Source organism: Somniosus microcephalus, chromosome 14 (genome assembly GCF_052327205.1).
Source record: "Somniosus microcephalus isolate GS21.2 chromosome 14, FLI_Smic_1.0, whole genome shotgun sequence".
Lineage (NCBI taxonomy): Eukaryota > Metazoa > Chordata > Chondrichthyes > Squaliformes > Somniosidae > Somniosus > Somniosus microcephalus.
The window spans coordinates 96,246,946-96,274,724 of NC_141000.1; the positions used below are offsets into that span (position 1 = coordinate 96,246,946).

The following is a 27,779-nucleotide window of genomic DNA, read 5'->3' on the forward strand; positions in this document are numbered from 1 at the left end:
AGCGGAGCGTCAGCCTAGATTTTTGTGCTCAAGCCTCTGGAGCGGGACTTCAACCCACAACCTATCTGATGCAGAGGCGAGGGCGCTACCCACTGAGCCACCGGTTTTTCCAGCATTTTCTGTTGTTATTAAATAAGAAATGCCAGTTAAAAAGAAATTTAAAAAAAATGAAATGTTGACCATCCTGATGACAGTCACATTCACACCTTCAGCAACAAGACTTCAGAAGGCAATGGTTCAGTGCCGTAAACCAACTTGCCAAACGCAGGGTTTTATTTTTGCGACGGTTTGTTTTTTCGTGACGACACTTGATGGAGGAGAGCGAGAGAAATACAGTTTACGGCGGTAGCTGGAGACAGACGTGGAAGCCGAGAGCGGAATGGCGGCGGCACAGCCGGTACCGGGCGGCAACAGCAGTAGCTGGTGGGTGTCAGTGGGGCTTGGCTTCTTTCTGTGTCTTTCGGCTGCCTGTGTGCGGCCTTAAACGGACGAAAGAAATGGAGCCAGTGAGCCGTCCGTCTGTTTGTGCGCGCAGAGCCGCGGTGACTCTGCCGGGTAGAAATGGCTCACCGTGAAGCCCAGCCAAAGAGCTTTAAACTGGGAAGAGGATCGATTGAGGAGGGGACGGGTTGTGGACAGGCTCACTTTATTTCCGTTTTCTGTGACTTCAAATCACATGTTAAGCGAGTCATTTCTCCTCCTATGGGAATCTAGTCCGTCAAAATCTGAATTCGACCATAAATCGGGAAATTCAGCAATGGTTCTTTTTTTTATGTACCAGCACATTTTTACGGTCTTATGAATTTATTATGGAGTGGATGTGCACGCTCAACCATAGTTTGTTTCTCAGTGTTAGAGATACGACTTTTATCAAAAAAAACTAAAGTGTTTAATAATTTCCTTAAATTTAAAGAAAGCTGTTAACAAAGCACCTCATATTCATAAATTCAACCAGAAAATGAAAGGGGTAGTAGTCCAGTGGGGCTAGTTGTGTGTATGAGACTGAGGGGAGGGGTTGTGTTTACATTTACTGACCTTCATGTAAAGGAGTAGGAGCAGAGTGGGAGTTCCACCTCAGAAATACTTTAAAAGGAATTCGATGTGAACGAGCATCACGCCATAATATTTTCTGCCCCAGCCTGTAATTGCATGGAAAATTCATTTGGTCGTGTGAGCTATTTCAAAAATGATTTTGATGGTGCATTTTTGTATTAAAATTTGTTCTAGATAAGAATACTCAAATTTTCTCATCTGCTGTTGGATATTGTGCTGTGATTAGAATTCTGTACACAAAATAATTAAATATTTTTCTATACAAGGTTACAAAAATTCTACAGTAATTGTCTAGGGTACCATAATGACAAGATTATTAAGGTACAGTTATGCTTGCAGTAATGTAGAGCTGGCAGTGGTGTGTTGTATTGTAAGCTCTGCATTATCTGGACAAATAAAGTAGAGCTCTATTTGTGCTTATGGCTTACCAGTGTTCAAAGGTTAATTCTATTTTAATGTGAGATTAATTAACTGATCTCTGTAAGGATGCTCCTGTTAATACTTTAGTTCCTGCTACTAGTAGGTATTGCATAAACACACTGGTTTTTGGGTGGGGACGTGATCAGATGTTGCTGTGATGCCCATGTAGCTGAAAAGCTTGCTGATACTGTCTAGGTTTACAAATAGTGTGGTAATTTGGGAAGGGTCAGGAGTCTGTGAAACCACAGAGTGTGAATCTCTTTGAGAGGAGGAGGAGAGAGAATTGATGGCAAAAGAATACATTGAAGTTGAATTAAGTTTTTAATTGGTGGTAGGCTGCTTTGACTTGTTGCAGTTATACTGCAGTTGCTGCAGAATGGAAGCAAGACTACATTCTAGAGGTTGTTTCACACGTGTCTAAATTTAATTTGGGCAGATTGTCACCAGTGTCATATTACAGTTTACAGTATATCAATATGAAGCTGAAGCTGCTTTTGTAATATAACTGGCTTGTTAGATAATTGTGAGATCACAATAGGGGTTTTGACTGGTTGATGTACAGTTATAGGATCACTGGAGTACCCTTACAAAAAAATGTCCTGCATTTCTATAGTATCTTATCACATCTTCGAATGCTTCACATACAATGAATTACTTGGATGAACAGTGACTATTGTTTAGATGATTTGGATGAGGGGACTAAATGTAACATTTCCAAATTTGCTGCTGATACAAAGCTAGGTGGCAGTGTCGATTGCAAAGAGGATGTGAAGAGGCTTCAGGGGGTTCTCGACAGGCTCAGTGAGTGGGCGAGAACATGGCAGATGGAATATAATGTGGATAAATGTGAAGTTAGCCACTTTGGTAGAAAAAACAGAAAGGCAGAGTATTTCCTAAATGGTGAAAGATTGGGGAATGCAGATGCTCAAAGGGACCTGGGTGTCCTTGTACATGAGTCACTGAAAGTGAATGTGCAGGTGCAGCAAGCCATTAGGAAGGCAAATGGTATGCTGGCCTTCATTACAAGAGGATTTGAGTACAGGAGTAAAGAAGTCTTGCTCCTATTTCCGGTACATTGATGACTGTATCGGTGCCGTTTCCTGCTCTCGCTCTGAATTAGACAATTTCATTCACTTTGCCTCCAATTTCCACCCTTCCCTCACCTTCACATGGTCCATCTCCGACTCTTCCCTTCCCTTCCTCGACTTCTCCGTCTCCATCTCTGGGGATAGGTTATTGACCAACATTCACTACAAGCCCACTGACTCCCACAGCTACCTGGACTACACTTCCTCCCACCCCACCTCCTGTAAGGACTCTATTCCATTCTCCCAGTTTCTCCGTCTCTGACGCATCTGCTCCGATGATGCCACCTTCCACACCAGTGCTTCCGACATGTCTTCCTTTTTCCTCAACCGAGGATTCCCCTCTACTGTAGTTGACACGGCCCTCGACCGTGTCCATTTTATCTCCCGCACTTCTGCCTTCACCCCTACCCCTCCCTCCCGGAACCACGATAGGGTTCCCCTTGTCCTCACCTTTCACCCCACTAGCCTCCACATTCAACGGATCATCCTCCGCCATTTCCACCACCTCCAACGTGATCCAACCACCAAACGCATCTTCCCCTCCCCTCCCCTTTCAGCATTCCGTAGGGACCGCTCCCTCCGAGACACCCTAGTCCACTCCTCTATCACCCCCAGCACCCCTTCCCCCCGGCACCTTCCCGTGCAAGCGCAGGAGATGCAACACCTGCCCTTATACCTCCCTCCTTCCCAGTGTCCAGGGCCCCAAACACCCCTTCCAGGTGAAACAGCGATTTACTTGTACTTCTTGCAATCTAGTATACTGTATTCGCTGCTCACGATGTGGTCTTCTCTAAATTGGGGAGACCAAACGCAGATTGGGTGACCACTTTGCGGAACACCTCCATTCAGTCCGTAAGGGTGACCCCGAGCTTCCGGTCGCCTGTCATTTTAATTCACCACTCCACTCCCACTCAGACCGCACCATCCTCGGCCTCTTGCATTGTTCCACGGAAGCTCAGCGTAAGCTCGAGGAACAGCACCTCATCTTCCGATTAGGCACTTTACAGCCTTCCGAACTCAATATCGAGTTCAACAATTTCAGATCATAACCTCGGCCTCTATCATATTTTTATATATTTTTTATCCACACTTTTGGTTTGTGCCTTTTCCTTTTTTTCTCTCCCACATGGCAGCTGTCTCTCACTCTGCCAGCGCATTTCACACTTCATCTAGAGCCATCCTTTGTTTCTTTACCTGTCCTATTACCATCTCGTCTCGCCTTGAATGTCTCTTAATGTCTCTTCACCTCTCACAGACCTTCCCTTTTGTTCTTTCATCCCCTCCCCCATTTCCCAGCCCCCAAACTTGCTTTTTCATCCGTTTCATTTCCTGCTTTTTTCCAGTTCTGACGAAGGGTCTTCGACCTGAAACGTTAACTCTGTTTCTCTCTCCACGGATGTTGCCTGGCCTGCTGAGTTTTTCCAGCGTTTTCTGTTGTTATTTCCAATTATATAGGGCCTTGGTGAGACCACACCTTGAGTACTGTGTATAATTTTGGTCTCCTTACCTTTGGAAGGATATACTTGCCATAGAGGGAGTGCAACGAAGGTTCACGAGATTGATTCCTGGGATGGCGGGACTGTCGTATGAGAAGAGATTGAGTAAACTAGGCCTGTATTCTCTTGAATTCAGAAGAATGAGAGGGGATCTCATTGAAGCATGCTAAATTATTACAGGGCTTGATTGGGTGGATGCTGAGAGAATGTTCTATTGGCTGGGGAGTCTAGAACCAGGGGCCACAGCCTCAGGATAAAGGGTAGGCCATTCAGGACTGAGATGAGAAGAAATTGCTTCACACAGAGGGTGGTGAATCTTTGGAATTCTGTACCTCAGAGGGCTGTGGAGGCTGTCATTGGGTATATTCAAAACCGAAGTCGATAGATTTCTGACTCATAAGGGCATCAAGGGATATGGCGATAGGACCGGTGAATGGAATTGAGGCAGAAGATCAGCCATGATCTCATTGAATGGCAGAGCAGGCTCAATGGGCCGAATGGCCTACTCCTGCTCTTGGTTCTTATGTTTAGACAAATGCGGTAACCAATTTGCACACAGCAAAGTCTCACATTCAGCAACGATTAGTTAGTTGAACTGTTTTTGGTGGTGGTGGCTGAGGGAGGAATATTTGCCCAGATCATAATGGCTGCACATGGCTCTTTAATATCTATAGGCAGATGGGCCTTTGTTTAGCATTTCATCCAAAGGACAGCATCTCCCGCAATGCAGCACTTCCCCAATACTGCATTGGAGTGTCAACGTAATTTATTGGCTCCTGCCACAAGTGGCGCTTAAACCCACAACCTTCTGACTCGGGCAAGAGTGCTACTAACTGAGGGAAGGTAGCAGCATATACCTTGGCATGACCATTTAGATACTTGTCTTATCAGTGGCCCTACATTTTAAAATCATGTTGCTGATTCTATCAAAACACTTTCAAACTCTGTTAATTATTGCTGAAATGTAGAACTTAAAACCTGTAATAATATAATGCAACAATGAACTTCGTGTTTCTTTTGGGCATTCATCACACCAAAAGTTCCTGTCATTCTTGTCTTGCTTTATATTAGAAACTATTTCTTTAATTTGTTTATGGGATGTGGGCATCGCTGACAAGGCCAGCATTTATTGCCCATCTCTAACTGCCCTTGAGAAGGTGGTGGTGAGTCGCCTTCTTGAACCGCTGCAGTCCGTGTGGTGAAGGTGCTCCCACAGTGCTGTTAGGGAGGGAGTTCCAGGATTTTGATCCAGCAACGATGAAGGATTGGCGATATATTTTCAAGTCAGGATGGTGTGTGACTTGGAGGGGAACTTGGTGGTGTTCCCATCCGCCTGCTGCTCTAGTCCTTTATAGGTGGAAGAGGTCGTGGGTTTGGGAGATGCTGTTGAAGAAGCCTTGACGAGTTGCTGCAGTGCATTTTGTAGATGGTACACACTGCAGCCACGGTACGCCAGTGGTGGAGGGAGTGAATGTTTAAGCTGGTAGAGGGGGTGCCAATCAAGCGGACTGCTTTGTCCTGGATGGTGTCGAGTTTCTTGAGTGTTGGAGCTGCACTCATCCAGGCAAGTGGAGAGTATTCCATCACACATTGGTGGCTTGGTATGCAAGCCAAGTTCAATGCTGCCACTTTGATAGCTAAAATTGGCACTAATAACTTTGCCTCTATATTTCTCATGACACTTGATTGATTTTATTGACTTTCATTTTTTTAAAGAAGAGTATTTTATAATGTATTGCTTATATTTAGATAGTTTTTACATGTGTTGTCAATTACTACCTCATCTCCAACTTCCCTCTCCTGGCTATAGAACATGTCACCTCGAAGCTTTGTGTCAATCGCAAACCTCCCTGTTCAAAGCCCCTCCCCAGTGTGGCTTCCACCTTTCTCGTAGCACTGAAAGGGCCCTCGCAGAAGTTATAAATGGCATCCTCTGTGATTATGATTGTGATGCATTATCCCCCTTGACCTATCTGTGGTGTTCAATACAGGTGACTATGCCATCCTCCTCCAATGCCTCCTCTGTGTCCAGCTCTGTGGGACTATGTGGCTCCATTCCTATCTTATCGGAATGCAGCTGCAGAGATGGCTTCTTTTCCTTCCTCTGCACCGTCACCTTTGGCTCGCTCCTCTTCCTTAAATACATGCTGTCCCCTCAGTGACACGTCGTGGGGTCAGATTTCACATGTACACTGATGATACTTCGCTTTACCTCTCCACCATTATTTTTAATGTCTCTCTGCTGTCAGACTGCACGTCTGGCCTAAAATTCTGGATGAGACAAAACTTCCTCCAGCTCAGTATCACGAAGACCTATGCCATTTTCTTCACTCCCCGCCATAAATTCTACTCCCTTGCCACTGACATTAACGTTTTCTCTGGCCACACACTCAGGCTAAATTAGGCCATTAGCAAGTCTTGGTGTCTTTTTCAATTACCCTGTATTATAATGTGTTTTTAAGGTAGTAACGTGCAGTTTTTAATTAATGTAATGGAATACTCCTCACTTGCCTGGATGACTGCAGCCTGAGTAGCAATAAAGAAGCTTCACAACATCCAGGACAGAGCAGTTTGAGTGGTGCCCCTGTGACTGGCTTCAATATCCAACCTCTCGAGCACCAGACTGAAATATGTATTATACGTACAGGATGCACTGCAGCAACTCACCAACGTTACTTGAACAGCACCCCTCTTCCCTGTGACCTATACCACTGAAAAGGACAAGAACAGCAATATCATGGGAGTACCATCACCTACAAGTCCCCTCCAAGATGCACACCATTCTTCTTGGCCATAAAGTGCAGTTCCTTCTTCATCGCTGCACTGCTATCTTGGAATTCCCTACCTAATACTATTGTGGGAGCAATACGACAGTAAGGACTGAACAAGTTAAAGAAAGCGGCCCGCCCTCACCATCTCAGGGCAGCTAGTGATGGGCAACAAATCTGTCTTGCCAGCTTTGTCCACTTCCTGAAATCAAAATAAATAATTGTGTAGAATTGGCATTGCTCTGGTTGTCCCCACTTGGGAAACACAGTCCTAACTCCACCCCCACAACAAAGCAGCACAATTGGTGGAAGAAGGATTTACATTAAATATACAAGACAGTAAGAGGGAGAACAGTAAATAGGGATCTTTTGTATGTTAAGTATGCTACATAAATGTAAGTTGTTTCCAGTTTTCTCCCTTTTCCCCCTTCCTTTTCTAAAGGTGTTAACTTTTGCTGGGATATGGTTCCAGGCGTGGCTGTTATTCATACATGAATCTAGATAGTGAGTGTTAGCAGGCTATTCAACCACAGGGATGGAGGCATCACAGTGGAGTTTTCACTTGATGTCCAGATTTGTGCTATTTTCAACAGTAATCACTAGATAATCTCAAGTGTTAACGGTGACTGATTTTCCCCTTTTCCCTAGGCCAGGGACATTAAGGCCAATTGGCTGTCTCGCTGAGATCAGCTAGCTTGACAGACTACAAGTCAGACCCGGAACCTTTCTGATCTATACGGTTTTGAATCGTAGTGTTACAGCGCAGAAACAGGCTGTTCAGCCCATCAAGTCTACACTGGTGTTTTTCTCCCTGTGAGCCACCTAATCTAATTTTGCTCTCCATATCATTTCACGTTCCTCTCTTTCAAGCAGCTCCAGTCTACTGATAATTTGCAGTCGTTTTGTTTTTAAATCAGGGTGAAAGTGGGACATTACAGATCATTTCAGTTCACTTAGTAAACTGCTACTGCAAATGGTTTTGTATTCTTTGTAGTTTGCAATGATATTTTGACATGTTTAAATGTTTTTTTGTAACTACCTACAGTAGTGTTCCGCAGAGCAAAGCTGTGTGTTAATCTCAGATTCTTTTACACAGTAACTATTAATCGCAACAAAAAATGTTTTAAAGGAGAATGCCGTTGTTGCCTGGAAAGGATTGGTTTCTGTACTCAATCTTATGCATGAATGTGCGAGATGGATCAGTTGATGAATGTTCTGTGAGGGTAACTACAGAAGTTTAGAACCGTAGAAATTTATAGCACAGAAGGGGTCCCTTTGGCCGATCATGTCTGTGCTGGCTTTTTGCTCGAGCAATGCAAAACAAATCCACGGCCTTGTTTTCTCATCGTAGCCCTGTATCTTCCAATGCTTCAAATATTTATCCACTTTTCCATTAAAAGATGCAGTGATCTCTGCCTCAACTGTTCCCTATGGCAAAGCATCCCATGGTTCTCCAACTCTATTAATAAAGAAATTGCTTCAAACCTCACTATCGAGTGAAAATTTCAAGTTGCTGACCCCAACCAGAGCAAATCATCTCCCTCTTCATCCTAACAAAATCCTTCATAATTTAAAAACCTCTATTAAATCACCTCTTACCCTCTGATCCAGTGGAAATAGCCCCAGTATTTGAAGGTTCTCATAATTATAGTTTCTCATTCTAATAAATCTACACTGTACGCATTCTGTGGCTTTAATGTCCTTTTTATAATGGATGCTCAAAACTGCACACTGTACTCTTAATTGTGGCCTAATCATTACCTTGTACAAAGTAGTTACTATATCTTTGCTCTTGTACTTTTTGCCCATATTCACAAAAACCCAAAATTCTATTGGCTTTTTTTTATAGCTTTATCTACCTGCATTTTATTTCAATTTTCCTCATGCCCCTCTGAAGTTATATAAAAGCAACTTGTTCATCTTTGCTGTCTTGCACTTAACCCCTAAGTTTCTTTCTCGATCCACATCCTTTAGCAACTTTCCATTGAGTGTATACTCCATTCCTTGGTTTTCATCTCAAAATGTATTCCCTCCCAATTCTGTGCTTTAAATAGCATCTGCCGCCTGTCCATGTCTGCCTATTCTGCTAACCTGTCTATGTCCTCCTGAAGACTTTTACAGTCCTTATTGTTTGCCAAACCTGCTACTTCTGTACCTTCAGTAACTTTTGACGTTATGCTCTCAAGTCCAAATCATCTAAATATACTAGGAAACAGAAGTGTACCCAGTACTGATCTCTGAGGTATGTCACTTCCAAGCCTTCTCCAATCAAAGTAACACCCGTTAGCCATAACCCTTTGTTTCTTGTCTGTCAATCAACTTTGTATCCATGCTGCTACATTTCCTCTTATACGATATGCCTGATTTTTTTTGGTTGCAAGCCTTCTGTGAGACACCTTACTGAATACCTTCTTTAAAAAAAAAACATATATACCACATGCACACCACAGCCTTTATGTATTCAGTTGTCACTTCGCAAAACTTTATTAAATTTAACGAACATGACTTGTCTTTAATAAATTTGTGCTGGCGTTCTTGATCCCAGGCATCTCTATATGCTCTCCAAGCTTAAACAATGCAGCATAGAGCCAATAAAAGGATTTAATAATAAGATAGGACAAGATCTCACAGTCTGTCCATGCTATTTTCAAAATTATGTAATCGTTTGCAAGGCCTTGTCACATATTTGAATGTCTTGTGAGGGTATCATCAACTGAGTGTGTTAATGTACTTTCAAAATCAGAGAATGATCAGATAAACATGACAGTGTCAACATTGTGCACTTTATTAAGGCTGTCTGTGTTTTTAGTCAGTGGTTGTATGGACAAATGACTAGACATGCTAAAACATCGGACTTGAAATGTAAAACATTGTACAGTAGTATGCACAGTGTACTTTGCTGGAGTGTATAAAAGCATTTCTTGTCATTGCAAAAAAATTGTAGGCTACCAGTGCTATCATTGAAAACTACTTTACACAAAATAGTTTAGTTTCTGTACAAATTTTTTGTTTTATATTTGATAGTTTACAATAATGGAAGTTTGGCGGATTTAAGAAGACCCACTTCTTTGACATTTTCCTGTACATTAGTAATTCTGATGAAAAGTACACACATGAAATATAATAACCACTCTGTTCTGTTTATAGATACTGACTTACTACTGTGTATTTCCACTAAAACAAAAGGAAGATACCGTGGACGCTGGAAATCTGAAATAAAAACAGAAAATACTGGAAAATACTCAGCAGGTCAGGTAGCATCTGTGGAGACAGCATCTCTCTCCACAGATGCTGCCTCCAGCATTTACTGTCTTTATTATTGTGCATTTTCAGCCTTTTCTGTTTTTATTTAGTATTATATTGTGTTTTCCTAAATTTCTGTATAAGGAATTACTTATTGCCACAGTCAGTTTTTAGTCCCAACAAGCCACTCATTAATATTAGACTAAATCCTCTTCCAGTATTTCTAGGTCAGCCAGTGATGACGTGTTTTAAACATTAGTTAGACGAGCCTACTGCTAAGTCTGATATATTTCAATTGACCAAGGTGAACTCTTGAACTGTATTGAGTTGCTAGTTCTGTAATGCTATAGGTAAATGTAATCCCACAGTCAATGATCTGATTAGTAATTAGTCAATATTTCACTTCTGCCTTAGGGATAAAGACCTAGCTGAAGCATTGGACGAAGGTGGCTGTGACCTGGAAACCCTTAGAAACATAATTCAAGGACGATGCATACCAACTGACCAAAGGGCCAAAGTGTGGAAGGTAAATAGTTAATAGTAACTGCATTTGCCGATTTGAACTATCAGAATTTTTAGGACAGTGTGACCGTACAGACATTGATTAAATTGCTCTGCTTGGGCAAGCCAGAGCTCTGCACACAAACATTTTTAGAACTTTGCTCATTTGCCACTGACTACTGGTGTAATTTCTAATTTTAGAAAAGAGCCAATAGAATAGTCTGCTCTTTTTGAATATTAGAAACAACATATTGCTTGTGTTCCCCTGATGACCTCAAGTAAATTTGCCATGTGCTTTGGTACTATATCTCACAGACTAGAAGATACTGTGTTTGATTCTCAGTCTATGTAGATTCAAGTCAATCTCAACAAGGAAAGAAATTGAGGTGCTTTAGTTGGCCTCAGAACTCCTGCGCTATGGAGGGAAAAATAACAACCAGAATTCACTTAAGGTTGCTCTCCAATGATTTATGCTAGAACGCATGAGCATATGATGTCTGTCCTCTGTAGTCAACCAGTCTGATGATCATTGTCTAGGCTCGCAGGTAAATAATTGACACATGGATGAGGTAGCCAAACACTTTCAAAAGGAAAAAAAAATGGTTTCTCAATGACATCAGTTCGGCTGGAGATTTCTGCCCTTGAATCACTCTGACATAAGATCTACGTGGTCATTGCACAGCTATTCAAATATCACAGTTTAATAAATAGCCTTTCTCTCTGGATTTCATGTATAAGTATGCCATGTTCAACTGTGTCAAAGAGCTAAAACAAGTGATTTCTAGTAGAGGCTTTAATTGATGTTCAGTCCCAACAACTGTCAGATGTATTGCCAACAATGGTGATTTAATATACTTTCTCCTCTCCTGAAGATGATGACTCTTGCTGGGGTATAGGTTGATGCACATTGGCATACCTAGTTTCTAATCTAAGTGCCTATTGTTCTTGTGTGAGCTTAGATGGTGACTGGAGCCCATGCACCTTAGCAAGGATATATTTGGCTTTAAAAGGAATGCAGCGCAGATCCACCAGAATGTTACCAGGGTTCCAAGGGTTAGATTATGAGGAGATATTACATAAACTAGGCTTGTATTCCCTGGAATATAGAATGTTAAGGTGTGATTTAATTGGGGCTTTTAGGATTTCAAAAGGAATTTAAAGGATAAATAGAGAGAACCTTTTTTCTGCTGGTGGGGGAGTCTCGGGCAAGGGGACAAAAACTTAAAATCCGAGCCAGTCCATTCAGGAGAGACGCTGGGAAGCACTTCTTCACGCAAAGGGTGGTAGAAGTGTGGCACTCTCCCACAAAAAGTAATAGATATTAGCTCAGCTAATATTAAATCTGAGATCGATAGATTTTTGCTAGCTAAGGGTATTAATGGATATGGAGCCAAGGCGGGTGGATGGAGTTAGGATACAGATCAGCCATGATCTAACTGAATGGCCAAACAGGCTCAAGGGACTAAATGGCCTACTCCTGTTCCTTTACCATGGAACTGTATCCTAGTATGAGATTGCACCTTCAGGAGAAAAAAACTATAAATTATTTTTTAAAATGTTCCTGTTGCATTAGCAAAATAAATGCAAATACACAACTTGCTGCATTGTGGTGCAATGTGCTAGTAGCATTACGCTGCATCTCGGGGTATATTTGTTCCCATCTCTATTACAACTACCTGGAACTGTGCTTCCTCCTATACCATTTGAGGAAGGGATGACTTGGGTTATGAATTGACAACAACTAATCAATGGGAAGTATACTTGTGCCGGGTAGAGTGCTCCTATTAGGCATACTATAGCTTAGTGGTTGCACTTTTACCTATAAATGAGAAGGTTGGGCTCAAGACCCACTATAGAGACTTGAGCACATAATCTAAGCTGGCACTCCAGTGCAGTACTGAGGGATTGCTGCACTTAGAGGTGCCACCTTTCAGATGAGACATTAAACCCAGGCTTCATCTGTTTGCTCAGGTAGACGTAAAAGATCCAGTGGCACTATTCAGAGAAGAGCTGGGGAATTCTCCCAGTGTCCTGGCCGACATTTATCTCTCAACTGACACCACAAATAGCAGCTTATCTGGTCATTTATCTCATTGCTGTTTGTGGGACTTTTGTGGGCAAATTGTCTGTTGTGTTTGCCTACATTACACCAGTTACTGCACTTCAAAAGTGCAGCCTGTGAATGTGAAATGCGCTATATGAATGTTAGTTTTTTTTGTGATGTGTTTACATTTTAACTGGTTTAACTTTTCAGATTTCACTTAATGTAGCAGGGAAAGTGGGTAGCTTGGGATCGTGGGATGGATCTCTAGATCTACCTGAACAGACATTAATTCAAGATGATTGCCAAAAACTCATAGGTAAGTTAATTAAGAAACTTTGGTAAAGCACAGAATGTTTGTCTGTCCTCGGGTTATTCCTTATAATAATTTCTGTCAAGCATGGTATTCTAGCAGGATGGAAAGAGGGAGCGCCATTATAGCCAAGGCCCTCCGTGCAGGACACCGCCAAGGTTGAAAAGAATAAAAGTGAAAACTGGATAAATTATGATTGGTTGTGCTAAGCTTGGGTTTAAAAGCCTGAAGGTTGTAGGCAGAATAGAATTTTTCAGCACATAAGGAGGCCATTCAGCCAATTGCATGTGCTGGCTCGCTGAAAGAGCTATCCATTTAGTCCCATTCACCTCCCCTTTCTCCATACCTTTTTAATTTTTTCTTTTCCAAGTATTTATTCACTTCCGTTGAAAAGCTATTCTGCTTCCACCACTGTTTCTAGTCTGGTATTCCATATCCTAACTTCTCCCTTCGTTCTTAAATTTATACCCTCCTAATTAGAGTCATCAACCAGTGGAAATAGTTTTTCCCAATTAACTTTATCAAAACCTCTCATAATTTTGAACATCTCTATTAGATCTATTGCCCACTTTTATCTTAATGAAAAGAGGCCCAGTTTCCTCTAGTCTCACCTCATAGCTAAAAACTCTCATCCCTAGTATTATAGTAAATCTCTTCTGCACCCTCTCTATGGTCTTGACATCTTTAAAGTAAGGCACCCAAAACTGGATGCAATACTCTTATCAATGATTTGTATGGGTTTAGCATTACCTCTTTGCTTATGTGCTCTATATCCCTATTTATAAAAACATAGGATCCCATGTGTTTTTTACAGCTTTGTGTGCATCTGAATCTCTAAGTCTCTTTGCTCCACTACTTCTTTTAAACTTTTACCACTTAATGCATGTGTAGAATAGAATCATAGAATGGTTACAGCACAGAAGGAGGACATTCGGCCCGTCGAGCCCGTGCCAGCTCTCTGCAAGAGCACTTCAGCTAGTCCCACTCTCCTGCCCTTTCCCCGTAGCCCTGCAATTTTTTTTTCCTTTGAGTATTTATCCAATTCCCTTTTGAAAGCCACAATTGAATTTGCCTCCACCACCCTTTCAGGCAGTGAATTCCAGATCCTAACCACTTGCTATGTAAAAAACTTTTTCCTCATGTCACCTTTGGTTCTTCTGCCAATCACCTTAAATCTGTGTCCTCTGGTTCTTGACCCTTTCGGCAATGGGAACAGTTTCTCTCTGTCTAGACCCCTCATAATTTTGAACACCTTTATCAAATCTCCTCTTCAACCTTCTCTGCTCTAAGGAGAACAACCCCAGCTTCTCCAGTCTATCCACGTAACTGAAGTCCCTCATCCCTGGACCATTCTTGTACATCTTTTCTGCACCCTCTCTAAGGCTTTCACATCCTTCCTAAAGTGCGGCGCCCAGAATTGGACACAATACTCCAGTTGAGGCCGAACCAGTGTTTTATAAGGGTTCTTCATAATTTCCTTGCTTTTGTACTCTATGCCTCTATTTATGAAGCCCAGGATCCCGTATGCTTTTTTAACCGCTTTCTCAACCTGCCCTGCCACCTTCAACGATTTGTGCACATATACCCCCAGGTCTCTCTGTTCATGCACCCCCTTTAGAATTGTATTCTTTAGTTTATATTGCCTCTCCTCGTTCTTCCTACCAAAATGTATCACTTCGCACTTTTCTGCGTTAAATTTCATCTGCCACGCGTCCACCCACTCCACCAGCCTGTCTAGGTCGTCTTGAAAGTCTATCACTATCATCCTCACTGTTCACTATACTTCCAAGTTTTGTGTCATCTGCAAATTTTGATAATTGTGCCCTGTACACCCAACTGATTCGACAACTTGATTTTCAGAGCTAAGATCCTTTCACTCTACTGTCTTTACCCCATCCTTTATTATCAGGGCTACCCCTCCTCCTTTTCCATTTTGCCTATCCCTTCTAAAAGTTATGTATCCTGGAATATTTAGTTCCCAACCTTGGCTACTTTGCAACCACGTCTCCGTAATGGCTATTAGATCAAACCTGTTAATTTCTAACCGCTATTAATTCATCTATTTTGTTGCGAATGCTTCGTCTATTCAGATATAGTGCCTTTAGCTTTGATTTATTTTTATTTTTCCCTGATGTCACCTTAGTTACTGATGCCTTATTACCTTTGTTACTCTCTCTGTCCCTTCCTGACCCACTCTGCTTATTTTTACCCAAAACTCTGCTCTGCTCTAGAGCCTTGACATTTCTCTCGCTGCTTTGAAATTTACTCTTTCCTGAATCCTCCCGCACCCCACTTCGTTAGTTTAAAGTGATCACTGTTCCCTACTGACACCTGCTCTACCTGACCCACCTCATTCCCCAGAACCAGATCCAGCAATACTTCCTTTCTCGATGGGCCGGAAACGTACTATCAAGAAAGTTCTCCTGAACACACTTCAGAAATTCTTGCCCCTCTCTGCCCTTTACACTATTATTATCCCAGTCTATATTAGGATAGCTGAAGTCCCCCATTATCACTACTCTATAGTTCTTGCACCTCTCTGTAATTTCCCTGCAAATTTGCTTCTCTATATCCTTCCCACTAGTTGGCGGCCTATAGAATACACCTAGTAGTGTAATGGCACCTCTATTGTTTCTCAACTCTTAACAAAATAGATTCTGTCCTTGACCCCTCCAGGGCATCATCTCTCTCCAGCACTGTAATATTCTCCTTAATCAACACTGCCACCCCACCACCTTTCTTTCCTTCCCTATCTTTCCTGAACACCTTATATCCAGGAATATTTAAAACCCAATCCTGCCCTTTTTTGACCCAGGTCTCTGTTATCGCCACAACATCATATTCCCATGTGTCTATTTGCGCCTGCAGCTCACCAACCTTATTTACCACACTTCATGCATTCACACACATGCACTGTAAACCTATCTTAGACCTTCTTGTAGTCTCTTAGTCTGACCCCACCTAATACCGTACTATTTCTTACTCTAGTGCTATCTGTCTCTCCCAATCCTTTGTGCACCTTGTTTCTCCTTTCTAATGCTACATCCTGGTGCCCATTCCCCCCTGCCAAATTAGTTTAAACCCCCCTATGAGGTCTGTTGAAGTGCAACCCCTCCGGCCTGTACAGGTCCCACCTCTGCCAGAACTGGTCCCAATGTCCCAGGAATCTAATTCCCTCCCTCCTGCACCATCTCTCCAGCCACACATTCATCTGCTCTATCCTCCTATTTCTATACTTACTACTATAGCTCATGGCACTGGGAATAATCCGGAGATTACTACTTTTGAGGTCCTGCTTTTTAATCTCTTTCCTAGCTCTCTAAAATCTGTCTGCAAGATCTCATCCCTCTTTCTACCTATGTTGTTGAAACTGATACTGGCCATGACCTCTGGCTGTTCAACCTCCCCCCTCAGAATGTTCTGCAGCCGCTCAGTGACATCCTTGACCCTGGCAGCAGGGAGGCAACATAGCATCCTGGAATCATGTCTGCGGCCGCAGAAACGCATGTCTGTTCTCCTAACTATCGAATCTCCTATCATTGTTGCTTTCCCGATCTTCCTCCTCCCCTTTAGCTTTGTGGCTAAAAAGGGAAATCCCCCGTATATTTGTTTTTTTTATTTGCTTTTTAATAAACAGATTTCTGTAGGCTACCTTCTGTGCATGCAAACAGTGTTTTAAAATTAGTTTCTCAAGTATATACATTAATATTAAGATTAGATAATTGTATAACTGGTGTTAATTTTCTATTCAGCTTGTTTTCCCTATCTTCCACAACCCCATCTCTCTTTCCTCTTTCACTGAAGATCCTATTTTCAGTTCATCAATTGTTATTTGTTCTTGAGCTGCTAATTTCAGAATGTAAAGCTGTTTGAAAGACACATAAGCGACTGTTGTAGTTTACAGCTTGTCCAAACTACGTCATATATGCTGCACTTTGGCGACATTATCTCAAGATATGACGTTGGGTACCACGCGTACGCTGACGACACCCAGCTCTACGTCACCACCACCTATCTAGACCCCTCCGCTGCCTCTGTGTTGCCAGACTGCCTGTCCAGCATCCAGTCCTAGATGAGCTGAAATTGGCTCAGTCATTGATTTTAAAATTCTCATTGTGTTCAAATCTCTCCGTTCCCTTGGCCCTCCCTGTCTCTAACTTCCTCCAGCCCTACACCGCTCTGGTAACTCTGCATTCCTCCAACTCTGGCCTCTTGTGAATCCCTCACTTCCTTCACTCCGCTACTGACTTTCACTCTATCAAGCTTCAGACGCTTAACTCAGTAACAGCTCTAAAGTGATGTGTTATAATTCTGATTTGTCTATTATTTTTTCTTTTCCCACATGTAGACTGTCTTTCAGTGCCAGAAGAGGAAAAGACACGATTACTTTCAGACATTGAATCTGTGATCACATTTTACTGCAAATCCCGAAATGTCATGTACACCCAGAGTCTTGGCTGGACTGACTTGCTTAAACCTCTTGTTCCACTCCGAATGCCACGGAATGATTTATATAATTGCTTTTATGCCATCATGAATAAATACATACCCAGGTAAGAACACACAGATGTCACCTGAATTAATTTCCTTTTGTATGGCATACAGCTGAGGTGTCTCCGTTCTCCATCTCACAGTGCCACTTATTTTCAGTGTTTTAGAGTAGTTAATTGCTTTGCATAGGATTGAAATGCTCCCACAGGTCTCTTCTATTAAGTGAAGCGTCAGCTGGCATGGCTAGATATGTGTCGAGTTGTAGTTTTGTTTTGTTTTTCACTCTGGAATGCTGTCTTTTACAGGGATTGTGTACCCAAGGGTCGACCGTTCCACCTCTTCAGGCTTCTTCTGCAGTATCATGAACCAGAGCTTTGTTCTTTTCTTGACACAAAGAAAATTACTCCAGATTCTTACGCAATCAATTGGGTAAATATATCTCTTCAAAAACTATTTTGTGTTTTCCCAACGTTCTAGCCACTAAATAGCCTGAAACCTTTTTCTGTGTATCTGATATAATCTGTTCCCATCATTTCTATATCGTTATTATATTGTATGCACATTTAAAGGTACTTTTTTCCACAAAAAGTGATATTTTTGGTAGAGTTCAGTTAATTGTGTGCTAATATTTAAAAATCTAGATTCACAATTTATATCGGCATTTTAAATTTTGGAAATGCTGTTTTTCAGTTGTCTAATTTCATTTTTGAGCAGATTCCATTTTCATTATCTACTAGAATCTGGCACGTACTATTCTTAAATTAATTTTGCAGTCCCAATCTGTTCTTTGTTGGAATGGAAAAAATTGTACTTACCAAATTATTTTGGTGTACTTTGATGCTTTTAATTAATTTCCCACAATTTATGTCCATCTAAATGAATATGTTCATTGGGGCTTATTTGACTTTTCCCTTTTTATTTAAAAAAAAAAAAAAAAAAAAAATTGGCTGATAGTGGCTTGAGCACAACAATCTAGGCTGACACTCCAGTGCAGTACTGAGGGAGTGCTGCATTGTCGGAGGTGCTGTCTTTCGGATGAGATGTTAAACCGAGTCCCCGTCTGCTCTCTCAGGTGGACATAAAAGATCCCATGGCTCTATTTCGAAGAAGAGCAGGGGAGTTACCCCGGTGTCCTGGCCAATATTTATCCCTGAATCAACATAACTAAAACAGATTATCTGGTCATTATCACATTGTTGTTTGTGGGAGCTTGCTATGCGCAAATTGGCTGCCGCATTTCCTACATTACAACAGTGATTACACTTCAAAAAGTACTTCATTGGCTGTAAGGCGTTTTGAGACGTCCAGTGGTCGTGAAAGGTGCTATATAAATGCAAGTCTTTTTTAAATTCTATCAAAATGTACTTTAAGTAAATTATTTGAGAATTCAAGAGTCATCCTACCTGTTTAGATAGACAAAGACATTTCACAGTTTATATGCTATAATATTTGGAATCATAGCCCTCAAGAATGACATAGAATAATGTAATTGTACCTAAGCTGGTTTCCAACTCTTGTCCATTTCAGTGCTGACTCTCAATAAGCTTTAGAAGTACTGTATCCTACTATCAGGCAGTTTTCTTTTAAAGATTTCATCTTGTGCACAGTAATTTTGTATGGTCAGAGGTACTGTTTTAAAATCATTGCATATAATGCAGAATATGTTCAATAAAGGCCTGTATAGACTTCAAGTAATTTTATCTTTTCTGAGGATCATTTAAAAAATATCTTTATATTTGCTATTAGTTTTCCTAAACTAACCACCATCTTTAGGTAGCTAGGTGACCTGCTTTCAGTACTCTGCCAGTGCGTTTCTGAAACTGGATTGTCAGTTATGTTATATACAATTTTTCCCTTCCCATTACACCTTTCAACTAAAACAGTAGTTTTGGTGCCTCTTGTAAATCCATTATCATAGACTGACCGTTGACATTTTATACTTCACAATTTAGCATAAGTAAAATGGAATATATGTACAATTGTATGGTATGGTTCAAAACATTGCATTAATACTCTTTTGCTGGGATCCAATTAATGAGCTTTTAATGAATCTCCTTGTACCTGCAGAATCTGACCAAACTGAGTAAAGTAATGGAAAAATAGAATTCTTCCTCTTAAACAAAAATTATATACAAGTCTATCAAAGTTATAATCTAATTCAGGGTTCATATGATGGTTACAAATACCTTGAACTTATTTAACTTTTGTTATGTCATATGCATGATGAAATTAGGTTCCACTAGCCATTATTCTCTTTGTAGAGGATTTTTTTTTAAGTCGTATTCCTGAAATACCGACATTGATTGCCAAGAAGCTATGATTTTAGAATTTTTAGTAATTTCAGTTTATGAAACATTTTTGTCTTTTTTATTGTTCTGAAGGGAGCAAGCCTCTTTGCAGGTTGTTGTACAGAAGATGTTGCCCAGCTGATGTGGGATGTGTATCTACAGCAAGCAGACCCTTTCCTAATTTTCTTCCTAATGTTAGTCATTCTAGTTAATGCAAAGTAAGTATCCTTTATGTAAATTTTTCCCAGTGTTAAGATTAGGTCCATTTAACATTTGCATGTTTGTAGCATATTATTGATAGAAAAATATGTTTGATATGATAGGTAGATAAATGATATGTGGTTTATTATAAAAATAGGTATCAAACACTTAGTGTAAATTTCTGTTCTTATTTCATATCTTTTTCCCCTTATATTGTATTTAATTAAAAGTTAAATATGTAAATATTATTTATATTCACTTAAAATATTAAAAGTTACAGGACTGATTTTAGATTTGAATCATCTTGTCATTCTACTCCTGAATGCTGCGCCATATGATTTATATACAGTTGTAGCCTTTTTACCCATTCATCTTATCTCCATGCCCCATCACTCTAATTTCTGTGCCATCTTCCCCGCCCACTCCCACTGAACTAATTTCTTCCAAGTGACCCACATCCTGCTCTCTTGATCCGCTGCCCCCTCAATTCCTCCTGACCACTCAACTACATTCTTCTGGCCCTAATGCTTGCTGGTGTAGTAAATGTAAATGTCTCGCTTTGCTTAGCCACTGTTTCCCTTTCAGAACTGCTGTAATCATCTCTCTGCTCAAAAAAACCATCGCTTATCCATTTTCCCTCTCTAGCAGTCATTCTATCTCTAATATCATTTTCCTCAAACATGACAACACATCCCAACTTAATGCCATCTTTTTCAAAACTCCCTGTTAGAATCCCTTCAGTCCAACTTTTGCTGTGCTCACAACACTGAGACCACCCTGGCCAGAGTTACAGATGACATTTTCTGTAACTACAGTGCATTTTCCCTCCTCGACCTCTGTTGGCATTGAACACAGTCGCCATACTATCCTCCTCTATTGCCTCTCTTCTGTTGTCCAGCTCCATGAGACTGGCTTCACATATTTTCACTGCTACCTGCTCCAATGCAGCCAGTGCATCTTCACAGAATCACAGAATCTACAGTGCAGATAGAGGCCATTTCGGCCCATCGAGTCTGCACCGACACATATCCCACCCTATCCCCGTAACCCCACGTATTTAATCCCCTAACACTAAAGGTCAATTTATCATAGCCAAATCAACCTAACCTGCACATCTTTGGACTGTGGGAGGAAACCGGAGCACCCGGAGGAAACCCACGCAGACACAGGGAGAATGTGCAAACTCCACACAGACAGTCGCCCGAGGCCAGATTTGAACCCGGGTCCCTGGCGCTGTGAGGCAACAGTGCTAACCACTATGCCACCGTGCCCCCTCTTCAGCAGTGGCTTCTCTTTCCATCCCTCTGAAGTCTCCAAAGTACACGTTTCTTTTTTTGTCTGTCTGTTGTCCCTCAGTGATATCATTTGGAGGCATGGAGTCAGGTTCTGCATGCAATACCGATGACTCCAGATCTGACTCGCCACCAATTTGTACCCACAGCCCCCCCTGTCTGGAAAACAGTAAGTTGTGAATTAATATATAAGTTTCCTCTCAGCTAAATATTTGGATGACCAAAGTTATCATTTTTGGCCCCTGGTATAAACTCTACTCCTTTGCCCCAACTCCATTACCCCTCCCGGTCAATCATACCATATGAAACCTCGGTATGCTGTTTGACCCAGAGTTGAGTTTTAAATCCCACATCCTATCTTTCTTTCACCTCTGCAACACTCCTGCCTCTGTTAGAGTCATAGAGTCATACAGCACAGAAAGAGGCCCTTCGGCCCATCGCATCTGCGCCGGCCATCAAGCCCTGTCTAATCTAATCCCATTTTCCAGCATTTGGGCTGTAGCCTTGTATGCTATGGCATTTCAAGTGCTCATCCAAATGCTTCTTGAATGTTGTGAGGGTTCCTGCCTCTACCACCCTTTCAGGCAGTGAGTTCCAGATTCCAACCACCCTCTGGGTGAAAAAGTTTTTCCTCAAATCCCCTCTAAACCTCCTGCCCCTTACCTTGAATCTATGCCCCCTTGTTATTGACCCCTCTACTAAGGGGAAAAGTTCCTTTCTATCTACCCTATCTATGCCCCTCATAATTTTGTACACCTCAATCAGGTCCCCCCTCAGCCTTCTCTGCTCCAAGGAAAACAACCCCAGCCTGTCCAGTCTTTCTTCATAGCTGAAGCGCTCCAGCCCAGGTAACATCCTGGTAAATCTCCTCTGCACCCTCTCCAAAGCAATCACATCCTTCCTATAGTGTGGCGACCAGAACTGCACACAGTACTCCAGCTGTGGCCTTACCAGCGTTTTGTACAGCTCCATCATAACCTCCCTGCTCTTATATTCTATGCCTCGGCTAATGAAGGCAAGTATCCCATATGCCTTTTTAACCACCTTATCCACCTGTTCTGCTGCCTTCAGGGATCTATGTACATGCACACCAAGGTCCCTCTGATCCTCTGTCTTTCCTAGGGTCTTACCATTCATTGTGTATTCCCTTGCCTTGTTAGTCCGCCCAAAATGCATCACCTCTCACTTTTCAGGGTTAAATTCCATTTGCCACTGTTCTGCCCATCTGACCAACCCATCTATATCGTCCTGTAGCCTGAGGCTTCCCTCCTCGCTATTTACCACCCCACCAATTTTCGTGTCATCTGCGAACTTGCTGATCATACCTTTTACATTCACATCCAAATCATTAATGTAGACCACAAACAGCAAGGGACCCAGCACTGATCCCTGCGGTACCCCACTGGACACAGGCTTCCAGTCACAAAAACAACCTTCCACCATCACCCTCTGCCTTCTGCCACTAAGCCAGTTTTGGATCCAATGTGCCAAGGCACCCTGGATCCCATGGGCTCTTACCTTCCTGACCAGTCTCTTATGTGGGACTTTATCAAAAGCCTTACTGAAATCCATGTAAACCACATCCACTGCACTACCCTCATCCACACACCTAGTCACCCCCTCGAAAAATTCAATCAAATTGGTCAGACATGATCTTCCCTTGACAAAGCCATGCTGGCTATCCCTAATTAATCCTTGCCTCTCCAAGTGGAGACTAATTCTGTCCCTCAGAATTTTTTCCAATAATTTCCCTACCACTGATGTTGGGCTCACTGGCCTGTAATTCCCTGGTTTATCCCTACTACCCTTCTTGAATAATGGTACTACGTTAGCTGTTCTCCAGTCCTCTGGCACATCCCCTGTGGCCAGAGAGGTTCTGAAAATTTGTGTCAGAGCCCCTGCAATCTCCTCCTTTGCCTCACATAGTAGCCTGGGATACATCTCGTCCGGGCCTGGGGATTTATCTACTTTTAAGCCTGCTAAAACCGCTAGTACCTCCTCCCTCTCGATGCTAATATGTTCAAGTACAGGTAGACTATCCTTTATCCGAAAACCTCGGGACAAGCCATGTTTTGGTTTTCGGAGAATTTCGGATTTCAGAAGGTGGGTCGGCGGGGGGTCGTGCGCACGGACCCCCGCCGACCCCCCCACGGACCCCCGCCGGCGCTGACCCCCCCGCGGACCCCCGCCGACCCCGACCCCCGCCGACTTACGGTCGGCGGGGGGTCGTGCGCACGACTTACGCTGACGCTCAGCGTAAGTCGGCGGGGGTCGGGGTCGGCGGGGGGGTCGGGGCTGGCGGGGGTCCGCGCGGGGGGTCAGGGCCGGCGGGGGTCCGCGGGGGGGTCGGGGCCGGCGGGGGGGCCGGCGGGGGTCCGCGGGGTGTCGTGCGCACGACTTACGCTGAACGAAAAAACCTTCGGTTTTTAGAGGGTTTCGGTTTTCGGAAGTTCGGATAAAGGGTAGTCTACCTGTATATCACAGTCCCCCTGCCCGATTTCTATGTCTACATCGTCCTTCTCCATAGTGAACACAGATGCAAAAAATTCATTTAAAACCCCACCGACATCTTCTGGCTCCACACAGATTGCCACTTTGGTCCCTAATGGGCCCTACTCTTTCCCTAGTTATCCTCTTGCCCTTAATATACTTGTAAAACACCTTAGGATTTTCCTTTATTTTGCTCGCCAGTGTTATTTCATGGCCCCTCCTCGCTCTCCTAATTTCTTTTTTAAGTATCCCCCTGCACTTTTTATACTCCTCTAGGGTTTCCTCTGTCTTTAGTCCTTTGTATCTGCCAAAAGCCCCCCTTTTTTTCCAAATCCATTCTCGTATATCCCTTGACATCCAAGGTTCCCTGGGCTTGTTGGTCCCACCCTTGACCTTTACGGGAACATGTTGCCATTGTACTCTCTCAATTTCCTTTCTGAAAGACTCCCATTGCTCTGATGTGGATTTTCCTTCAAGTAGCTGATCCCAGTCCACATTGGCCAGATCCTGCCTTATCATATTAAAATCGGCCTTCCCCCAATTTAGAACCTTTATTTCCGGTCCATCCTTGTCCTTTTCCATGACTACCTTAAATCTCACCGAATTATGGTCACTGTCACCAAAGTGCTCACCTACTAACACTTCTACCACTTGCCTGGCCACATTCCCTAGAATTAGGTCCAGTACCACCCCCTCCCTTGTAGGACTTTCTACATGCTGGCTCAAAAAGCTCTCCTGGATGCACTTTAAGAATTCTGCACCCTCTAAGCCTTTCACACTCTGACTATCCCAGTTAATATTGGGGAAGTTGAAATCCCCCACTATAATTACCCTATTTGCACACTTCTCTGAGATTTGCCTACATATCTGTTCCTCTATCTCCCCCTGGCTGTTTGGGGGCCTATAGTACACTCCCAGCAAAGTGCTTGCCCCCTTTTTGTTTTTAAGTTTTGTTTCTAGTTGGGGTACACTAGAGAGAAAAGCTTGGTGTTGTCGTCTCTGTGCCAGGAATAACAGTTCTAGACACCGAATCTTTCACCCATAGATTTATTAGAGGAAATTATACTCCGATAACATACATGATGCGAAGGCTACAGGAGACCTCGTGTTACAGTTGCTGTAACATGTACTTTACCCTTGCTGCCACCATAAGTCTTATCCATGCTTTTGTTGCCTCTGGATTAAATTTCGCATCACCTGTTCTTGCATCGCCCCTATCCTTGCTGACCTAGGCTGGCTTCCTGTCCCCCAACACACTGAATTTAAAATCCTCATCCTCAAATCCCTTCATGGCCATGCTCCACTCTGCCTCTGCCACCTCCAGTCTTGGATCCCTCCTTCACCTTTTGGTCCTCCGTCTCTGGCCTTCTGTACATCCTGCTTTCCTTCACCCCACCATTGATGACAGATCCTTCAGCCATTCCGATTCTACTCTCCAGAACTCCCTCTCTTTAAATCCCTTCTCTCTACCTTTTTTATAAAACTTATTAAAACCCATCTCTTTGACCAAGCTTTCTATTATCTCTTCTAATTCTCCCACTATGGCTTAGCATCAGCTCCTTAGATTTACTTTTTTGATTGTAAACCACTGACATTTTCTGTACTAAAGGTGCTGTATAAATGCAAATTGTTGTTTCAATAAGTTACTTGCGCATCGCCAATTTTCATCACTGTACCATTGGCAGTTGTGCATTCAGCTGCCTAGGCCCTAAGTTCTGGAATTCCCTCCCTAAACCTCCGCACCTCTCTCCTCCTTTAAGATGTTCCTTAAAACCCACCTGTGACCGTCGCCTGCCCTAATATCTCCTTGTGTGGCTCGGTGTCAGATTTGTTTCATAACGCTTCTGTGAAATGTCTTGAGATGTTTTACTATGTCAAAGGCGCTATATACATGCAAATTGTTGTAGCAGTAGGATGCAAAATGTTCTTGTTTCTACACGCAAGCTTTTAGTCCAGTAGGCCAATTTAAAAACTGAGTGCCTGTCCAATAATTTCTGACTCCTAACATCCCTTTAAAGTATATTTACAGTACTCAGTATTAAATCCAGTACAGTACCATAATATATCTATTTCCCCCCCCCAGAGAGATTGTATTGTCTGAAGAGACAGAGTGTAAGGAGGAACTCATTCGTAAGTGTACCCAAATCTCTTTTTTTCAACTAGAGTTGCATGTATTGTATGTAATGAGAACTTCTTAAAAATGGGAGATACTCTGCAGATGCTCAATGTTATGGACACTTAACCCTCAAAGAAGGACCACAATGTCAATATAGTATTCCAGTCGGTAGAAAATTTGTAAAGTAGTGAATATTTTTTCTAAACAATGATCATGCTAGGTTAATAGTCAGGTCATAAATCTAATATATAATGTAATTTTAAAATTGTGCTCACTATTTCCATCAACTAAAGCTACAGTTGGTTTGTTTTTTGTGCTTGTAGTTTAGTAAAGGCCTCTTATTTATAGAAATAACTTTTGACTTTTGAAGAAATTGGAGTAGTGTAGGATAATAACATTTGAGAAGTCTCAAGACTTTGGCAATTCTATCTTCTGAAGTTTCTACATTACTTGTCTGAGCTGTTGCTGAGCAAATGGAAATTTACATGTCCAAAAATGTGTGTTGGAACATAGTTAAAAATATTTCTCATTTTAAACTTGGATCTGCTTTTATTTACAAAGCATTTACAGTTTAAATCTATATAACTAAAAATTGTGTGCATCACAAGTCTGTAACATGAAACATTAAATCTATCTGTATCAGGGGGAGAAAACACTTCCTAAAGGCACATAAGTAACTTCAGTATGCTGATTTGTCGAAACGTAGATCAACAAGATCCCACAGAAAAATAAAATCTTGAAAGGCTGAAATTTCAATCAATCGCATTGTTGCATTTTTTTTTCAGCTGCCATTTATATTTCTGACCATGGGGAATATATGGAAGTATAAATGACATTAGAAAAACCCATTTTTAAAAAACATTATCCCCCCACAAAATCATGAAAGTTACCCATTTACCTTTATTTCCCACTATTATTTCTTTCCAGAGACCTATGCATATCTCATTGCGTGTAGCTTAATTTCTTTCCCTGGTCTTTGTTACCTCTTTCTTTGTTACAGTCAGACTTTAATGGCAGGGCCTGATTTGAATGGGGAGCCAGATGAGAGGCTGGCTCCAGGCGGGTAGGCTTGCGGCACTCGGCTGCACAGAAGAGGGAGGGAGGGAGGGATCCTGTGGGGGCTGGGCACGGCAAGGCGATTAGGTGGGGGGCTGGGCCGGGCCGGGCTGGGAAGAAGATCGAGGGGGCCGGGAGCGGCAAGAAGATTGGGGAGGGGTGGAGGGCTGCTGGGCCTGGAAGAAGATCGAGGGACAGACTGGGAAGAAGAGTGGGGAGAACGGGAAGAAGATTGTGGGGGGGGGGAGCCGGCAAGAAGATTGGTGGGGTGCTGGGCTGGGAAGAAGATTGGAGAGGGAGGTGGTGAGAGCCAGGATGAAGACGGTGTTGGGGGGGTGGCGGTTGCAGGCTGGGAAGAAGATTGAGCGGGGGCGGGGAAGGCGGTGCTGGAAAGAAGTTGGGGGGTGGTGCCGGGCCGGGAAGAAGATCCGGTGGGGGGAGCACTGGCCGGGAAGAAAATTGGGCTGGGGGCAGAGGCCGAGGAGACGGTTGGGGGGGGGGCAAGTTGATCAGGATGGAGGGGAGGGCCGTGAAGATCATCGGTGGGAGTGGCTGAGAGCGGCAAGAAGATTAACGGGGTGGAGGGGCATGAGTGGCAAGAAGATCTAGGAGCCAAGGGGGCGTCCGGAGGGGTGTGGCTGGGGGGTGGGGGGGGTGGCGGGAGTCCAAAGAGGATTGGGGCTGGAGGAGGGGGTCCAAAGAGGGTTGGGTGGGGAGGGAAAGATCTGGGGGTGGGAGGTGATTGGAGACATCACGGGGAGGTGGGTTAGACAGGGACCCTGGATCCAGGAGGTAAGTGTAAAGGCATTTACCTCCTGGATCCAGCAGTCCTCGCCTTGGGTTAGCTGGCAAGTTTCACAAGGTGTGCAAAACCCAACCAGCTAAAGTTAAAGACAAAATGGAGGTTAAAGAAGAGGCTTCC

General features: G+C 42.8%; 1 protein-coding gene across 2 annotated transcripts in view; it reads left to right on the forward strand.

Moving 5' to 3' along the window:
• Positions 1-317: 317 nt before the first annotated feature.
• Positions 318-27,779, forward strand: part of tbc1d23 (TBC1 domain family, member 23) — an 87,849-nt gene continuing 60,387 nt past the window's right edge. For both annotated transcript variants that reach the window (XM_086007008.1, XM_086007009.1), the window contains exons 1-7: positions 318-423; positions 10,483-10,594; positions 12,824-12,929; positions 17,272-17,476; positions 17,720-17,843; positions 19,796-19,920; positions 25,769-25,815. In XM_086007008.1, coding sequence (XP_085863134.1) covers positions 380-423; positions 10,483-10,594; positions 12,824-12,929; positions 17,272-17,476; positions 17,720-17,843; positions 19,796-19,920; positions 25,769-25,815 — 763 coding nt within the window. In that variant the 5' untranslated portion in view covers positions 318-379. The remainder of the gene's footprint in view (positions 424-10,482; positions 10,595-12,823; positions 12,930-17,271; positions 17,477-17,719; positions 17,844-19,795; positions 19,921-25,768; positions 25,816-27,779) is intronic.